The 7,773-nt window shown below is 38.2% G+C and overlaps 1 protein-coding gene across 1 annotated transcript in view; it reads left to right on the top strand.

Moving 5' to 3' along the window:
- The first annotated feature begins 2,989 nt into the window (after window positions 1–2,989).
- LOC107702213 (5-hydroxytryptamine receptor 7-like) overlaps window positions 2,990–7,773 on the top strand; it is a 39,008-nt gene continuing 34,224 nt past the window's right edge. Inside the window, exon 1 of the mRNA XM_016504457.1 lies at window positions 2,990–3,830. Coding sequence (XP_016359943.1) covers window positions 3,370–3,830 — 461 coding nt within the window. The 5' untranslated portion in view covers window positions 2,990–3,369. The remainder of the gene's footprint in view (window positions 3,831–7,773) is intronic.

Raw genomic sequence — 7,773 nt, 5'->3', positions numbered from 1 at the left:
GAGATGCAGGTTCAACTCAGGCCTCATGTCATGCCTTGATCTCATTCTCTTCTTGAAAAAAAATGTGTAATTAATATCTTTATCATAGAACTGTTATTATATTATAGACCTACACATAATACAGATGAGATTTGTAAGAAAACAAACATATTTCCCAGCTGTATACTGACTTACCATTATGGAAGCTCATAACTGTGTAGCATTTCAATATAAACAGGGAAATTTCAGCAATAGTCAGTGTCGCTCATCAGAAGCAAATCACTGCAATGACTTTTAATTTAAGCTGACACTCATCATCAGCACTCTGCACATCAGGCTACTCTGAATATTGACCAATAAGGCTTGAGGGAAGCAGTGAGCATGCTGGGTCAAAGCAGCTGTTTGGCTTTCATCTTTCTAGCAGCACTTGACCCAGGTGCTTTGACCTTGAACATCAAAAGAGAAGCCAACATATTTTGGGGCATAGGATACAGCTACTTTACTGGCATGGTGACATGGTAACTGGCATACTGACCTTTCTAGCAAGCATGAAATGATTTTAAAAGGATAGTCCACCCAAAAATGAAAGCATTTCAGTTCCAATTGACTTCCATTGTTTTGTTTTTTTCCACACTGGAAGTCAATGGGAAACGAAGCTGTTTGGTTACCAACATTCTTTAAGAATATCTAAAATCACACAGTTTTGGGATGACATGAGGGTGAGTAAATGATGACAGAATTTTCATTTTTATTTATTTGTTCTATCCCTTAAAAGGAATAGTTCACCCCAAAATGAAAATGTAATCACTTTCAAGCCAGCCAAGATGTAGACGAGTTTTTTCTTCATCAGAACAGATTCTTGGACATTTCGCATTACAACACTTGCTCACCAATGGATCCACTGAAGTGAATGGGTGCCATCAAAATGGGAGTCTAAGCAGCTAAGACAAAAACAACTACAATAACCCACAAGTAATCCACACAACTCCAGTCCATCAGTTAACGTTCTGTGAAGTGAAAAGCTGTTTATTAGAAACAAATTCATCAAGTCATTTTTAACTTTAAACCATTGCTTCCAGTTAAAATACAAATCCTCTATCCATTGCTGAATCAGGTGAGAAATATGTGCAGACCAAGCCCTTTACAAGCGAAAACATTTATAAACAAACATGTCCATGAAATTTGATGTAAGAGGACAAACAGGAGAAAGCTGTATTATGGTAGTGGGCTGGTAATTTGGCCAGAAGCTATTTTTTAAAGCAGGGGTTCCCAACCGCATTCCTGGAGCCCCCCCAAACACTGCAAGTTTTCCATGTCTCCTTAATCAAACACACATGATTCAGATTATCCGCTCATTAGTAGAGACTCCGAGATCTGAAATGGGTGTGTCAGACAAAGGAGAGATGCAACATGTGGAGTGTTCAAATGCCCTAATGATGGATTTGTTTCTTACAAACAAGCAGCTTTGTGATTCACATATTAATTAATTGAACTGGAGTTGTGGGGTTTATTTGTGGATTCTTGTGATGCTTATCAGGTGGTTGGACTCTCATTCTGACGGCACCCATTCACCACAGAGGATCCATAGGTGAGCAGGTGATCTATGACTCATTTCTCCAAATCTGTTCTGATGAAAAATAAACTCATCTAGGTTTGGCTACTCACCCCTGAGGGTGAATACATTTTCAGCAATTTTTCATTTTTGGGTGAACCATTCCTTTAATTTCAGTCTAAAAATCTAACCCTGTAGCTTTAATTCATAAAACAAGTTATAACTTTATAACCAAAGAAATGATCACAGAAATCATGCATTCAGATTCTAAAATAAGGCCCTGGGGGTGACATGCCCCATCTGTTGGACAATGACGAAGAAGATGATGGTGATGATAGTGGCTTTAGCCACATTAGCTTGGGAACATGCTGTTCTGTGCAATCCTCTGCTTCATTACAGATTAATTTTCCATGCCACTTAATTCCATGAGGTTGAGTGCTCACCATTCACATACAGTACAGGATGTCTTTTATTTTTGTCTCCGTAGCTGTCAACATTCAAGAGATAGGTTTTGATTGTTCAAATTTTCAGGGCTTTTGTTCTCTTAGAGCTCTGCATGGTGCTCTGGCAAGTCTAAAATTATAAGCATTTTCAGCTGGCGGTTTATCCAAAGCGACTTACAGTACACTTATATCATAGACAATTTCCCCTGAAGAAACCTGGGTTTAAGGGCCTTTCTGTCAGTGGTCATGAATCACCCCTTGCAGGGTTTGAACCTACATCCTTTTTGTTCATCAACCTAGATCTTTAACCACAAGGCTACAATAAAATGGTGCTGTAAGCTATTTCAGCCACTGAATTAGAACACCCCCTCAATCTCTAAAACCCAGCTCCAAGAGACATGTCAGCAAACTCAAACACGCAAAATGTATTTTTCCTTTTATTATTATTATTATTATTATTATTATTATCATGATGATGACGATGATAATAATGATTAGTACTACAATTATTATTATTATTGTTTTACAAGCCTAATCATGCGACCTCCACTGTCTGCACTCCCATTGGATGTTGCTGCATGATGTCATTTCGTATTTGCATAAATTAATAAATATTAATTGAACACGCCCACATAGATACAAAGGGTTTGCAGTTGCTCTTCGGAAATCGCAGCTTTATTGAAATTGATTGTCTTTGTTCGCTATAAACAGGGCTTTCTATAAACAGCCCTCACTGAGACAGATGTGCTCTTTCAAAACACCTTTTAGTGATATCTGAAAGATTGTATGGGCGATATTATTATTTATTATTCGCCTCTTTCCACTGTCCAAATATAAGTTGTCCAAAAATAAAATAGTAAAATGCAATATGCAATGTTTTCCCTTGTAGTTATGCAATAAGGCACAAAACTACAACAATAATAAAGAAAACAGTAACTGACAAGTGAAATGCCTGAGAACTGAAGTGAGATAGATCTTTTAGAGAGCGAATGTTTCAAAGCAGTCAAGTGCGGTACTCTTGTGCTTCCTGCAAAATAGAAGACAGAAAAATATCTTAATGTAGGTGGAGCTGAGACCGCTTCCCTTTGATGAGAAAGTTACGCGTTTAACCTACTAGAGTGCGCAATTCTCACACACCTCCTCGCATGAAGAACCGAACTGTCACTTCCATCAAGTCAAGGACTGTACAGCCTCTCCAAGCGCGCGCAATATACAGCCAAACCACAGTGATTGCCCTCCTTCTTCCCGTGTATTTAAGTTTTCGTTGCTGTATCCGTACAACTTGCCTTTTGTTCTTTTGGAAACCTGGAAGACACCCCAGACCTGCGCTCGCTTCAGCATGCGTTTGGCGCACGGAGCGCACTCTTGGCGAGCTCTTCATCATCAGGCGCAGGGATGATGTTCAACTCATCGGGCTCGCTAGATTTCTTCTCGTTCACTCACCCTGAGGTCGCGTCGGAAGTTCTCAATGGTTCCTCACACTTATTCTACAACATCTCAATGGCCACGTGGAACAAATCCTGCGAGGAACAATTACTCGATTTCACCACAGCGGAGAAGATTGTCATCGGAATGATGCTGACCATCATCACCACCGTGACGGTGATTGGAAATATGCTGGTGGTGATCGCGGTGTGCGTCGTTAAAAAGCTCCGACAGCCGTCTAACTATCTGCTGGTGTCTCTGGCCGTGGCGGATCTCTCCGTGGCTATTGTGGTTATGCCATTCGTGATCGTGACGGACCTCACGGGAGGAAAGTGGCTTTTTGGAGAGGTCTTCTGTAACATCTTCATCGCCATGGATGTGATGTGCTGCACTGCATCCATCATGACGCTGTGCGTGATCAGTGTGGACAGGTGAGTAGGTTGGCTTCTTCTTACTAAGCCATTTTGGTGATGCTTTAATACAAAGTGACTTTGTTACAGGGACAATCCTCCTGGAGCAACCAAAGTGTCTTGAACACAGTGGTGATGGTTTATGAAGCAACTCATATTGGGGTTTGAATCTACAACCCGTTTAATCATTTAGTATCAGTGTTTGAACCACTAGGAGTTCATCAAAATATTTCATCCTTAAGTGTAATAAAATATAGTAACATAAAATAACATTTTATATGTATATATGTATGTATCATTTATTTATTTACCAATATACACAGATTTAAGCTAAAATATATCCAAAGGTGAATTTGTAATTTATGTATTTTTATTAAATATATATATTAAGCAAGCTGCACGAACACCACACATTGTTTGTTTATGTATGGAAAGTGTAGGCGGATAATTTAAGATGATATAACTGTTTTTGTTGTTGTTTTGAATCATTTCCACCATTTTAAACACCTTTTAGGTTTTGCACTTTACTAATCATTGAAAAATACAAAAATTCCAAATAGTCTCTAAATGAATATTCACATAAAATGGCATTTATAATTGTACAAATATTAGAAAAATGCTATTTCAGAAACTGCAGGGCACTGCTGTCACTGCACGACATTTCATGCCAGCTACCTATCTAATCATAAATGTTCCATGTTGTTGCTCATTTAATACCACTCCTCAGTCAAATAAGCATCAGTCAGTACTAAACTGCTCTGGCAACTTCCTTCACTCGAATGTCAAGGCAACTCTCCGGACTTGTCCACTGTACAGCAGAAATTAAGACTGACAACTCTGTGTCCATGTTGGACATCATTCCTCCAGACTGAGAATAGGGTCAATGCACCTGCAGCCAGTCTCCCATGCATGTGACATCACGAGGGGGTCACTGACAGACCCTGATTTGGTTTGACACATCCGAGGAGCTAGTATCCTTTTGGGTTCTGAAGTCCGAGAACCTGCTATAGTGAAGCCCACTGAGAGACTGGATCATGTTGGGAAAAAAATGTGCTGTATTGATTTTGCAGTTTTCACTTTCACATATGGCTGTAGTAAACTGTTATGTGATTGAATAGTTAATTCAGTCAGCCATTGATCTATACGTCAGAGTGGCCATTAATATTTAGTTCAGATTTAAAAGGTGTTGCTTTCTAACTGAACACAAGGGCTGTTTTTCTATATGACAGTAAAGTCAGTGGATTGGGGAATATGGTTTACAGCATGTCTGGGTGTAAATACCTTTTGCAGGTGGTGCCTTTGGGGTTTTGAACTTCAAGCTTTATCTTTTGGGCTGGAAGCTCAGGTTGCTTAAAGTATATACAGTATATAAAATAAATTAATACATTTAAAAATATCTAAAAATTATCATTATAAAGCTGTCTTATTTAAAGATGCCCATCCATCCTGGTGTAGTGAGTTGTAAGATCATCAGTTTAATGAAAATGAAAGTGAATGTGACGTGACGTGTAGTATGGTGTCCCATACTCAGAATTTGTGCTCTGCATTTAACCCATCCAAATACAAACACACACACACACACACACACACACACACACAGAGAGACAGACAGAGCAGTGGGCAGCAAGTAACCCGTAACCTTTGGGTTACAAGTCCGACTCTCTAAACATTAGGCCACGACTGCCTATTTAGAAATGAGCTATAGTTGTGAAATCATTCTTTAGTAAACTTGATTAGACAATAAATTCTTGTTTATTTATATATTCATTTAAATTGTATCAAAATTATGTTAATGTTACACTCTTAAAAATAAAGGTTTCACAACACTCGTAAAAATAAAGATTCTTTATTGGCATTGACAGTTCCATGAAGAGCCTTTAACATCCATGGAACCTTTCCATTGCGCAAAAGGTTGTTTAAAGTGAGAAAAGGTTAGATTATTAAAATAATCCTCACAATAAGAAAAAAATGTTATTTTAAGAACTGTTGATTGCAAGGTTCTTTGGGGAACCCAAAATGGTTCTTCTGCTGCATCTCTATGAAACCCCCCTTTTGGAACCTTTATTTGTAAGAGTGAAGGGTGGTTTCACACCATAGAAAAAAAAAGAAAAAAAAAAAATTCCACAAAGAACCTTTCAGTGAACATTCTATTACATATTGTAAAAAGGGGCATAATATGTCTCCTTTAAAGATTCTTCATGGAACCATCAATGCCAATAAAGGACCATTACTTTTAAGATACAGTATAAAGTTTGAGATATAGCATGAAACTCAGACAAACAAAATGTGTTACAGCACTCCTCTGTCTCTTTATTGTTGTGACGCACACATCGTTTTTTTAGAAGGATGTTTTTGATACTCAAGCTAAATATCACACTGATGCATTTTTTTATAATTTTCCCCCCAGCATATTATGTCTGCTAATGCTTAGTAGACTCTTTAATCTATACACATGTACATACCAGAGGCTCATGTTCTATCAGCATCAGCAAGCACTTGAGGGTTTTTAAGTATTATAAACAAACCTAGTCTCTTATGATACTTGTTTCTGTTTAAAAAAAAAAAGCTGATGAAAAGTGATTGCACATTCGAGGATTGCTGGAAAGGATTTTTCTGTTTGGGCATAGACAGGAGGTGCTAAGTGCTTTTCTTGTTATTGAGAATAAAGCAGTGTGATACGTCAGGTTGCTCTGCTCTGGTTTTATTAAATGAAGATTGTGTCTTCACAGTCTAACTGGCTATTAATTTAAAACGGATCCAGTATTTAATTAGGAAATGTACCCATGAATGTACCAATTCAGCTAAATTGATTTTTATTTAATTTGAGATTTAATTAAATCAATTTGTTTATTTACTTCCCCATGACTATGGAATAAAGGTACCTTCAGATATATTTTTTTCATGATGTAACAGTGTGAACTTGGGATATCTCTTTGTCCAAACAATGGAAGACTGACACATTCTATTTAGTGGCGTTAGTAGCACATATATTTCAGTTCTAAGCAACTCAATTTTGATTTCATGCTGAGTTTGAGCATATAATTTATGTTGCATAATGTAATAAATATGCCACCATGGTCCTTTTAAGACCCTTTTTAATGCCCTTTTATTTATGCTCTTAAATGAATTTTACAGAAGCCAGCAGTGAAGGAAAGCTCCTAAACAGGAACTGAAGTGCCCGTAAACTCACTATTATAACTCAGTGTTCAAGTACTCTTGACAAATGCTTTGACCTTTGATTCAGAGCACATAGATCATTTCAATAATGGAAGTGAAACTACCTTGCCACTGCCTTTTCCTCATTCATCTTGAAAGTGAGGTCTTCTTAAAAGACCATTAACTATGTTGTCAAAATCTTGAGGTGTTTCCAACAAGAAGGCTCTTCACAGAAGAATACAAGTCTGGACTGTCTATCCACTGGACAATCACAGTCCAAAGCTCTAGAGAGTAAAGCCATTCAGCAGCAAGGAAAGACCTTTAACAGAAAGAGAAAGTAGCAGGATTTGAGGCGAAAATGGCAGATGATTGACACATTGAGAAAATTCAAGCTGATATGATGACAAGTGTTCATATCTGATTTTAAAACCAACATTAAATCAAATCAATCAACATTATTTACACATATCTGGTCTCACTGGACATGAAAAAAACAAATCAGCAAGTGTTAAGTGTTAGTGAATTGAACGTTTACTGCCAGTATAAAGTAGTGAGAACGTCTCGGTTACGTATGGTAACCCTCGTTCCCTGAAGGAGGGAACGGAGACGTCACGTCGGATGACCGACGAATTGGGATCTCGCTTAGAGAGACCAATCTACTTCAAGTGTAAACTAAACGAGCCAATACACATTGGCATGCAATTATTGCATCCAGCTGCCGCTGATCACAGCGTGAGTATAAGTAGGCAGCAGATGCAGTGCATATTCAGGTTTTCGCTGAGGAGCCGAGCCGGTGACCCGGCCGCTC

This window comes from Sinocyclocheilus anshuiensis, unplaced genomic scaffold, assembly GCF_001515605.1.
Source record: "Sinocyclocheilus anshuiensis isolate Anshui unplaced genomic scaffold, SAMN03320099.WGS_v1.1 scaffold582, whole genome shotgun sequence".
NCBI classification, from domain to species: Eukaryota; Metazoa; Chordata; class Actinopteri; order Cypriniformes; family Cyprinidae; genus Sinocyclocheilus; species Sinocyclocheilus anshuiensis.
Note: the sequence above shows the minus strand (reverse complement) of the source record. Positions and strands in the feature narration are given on the sequence as shown.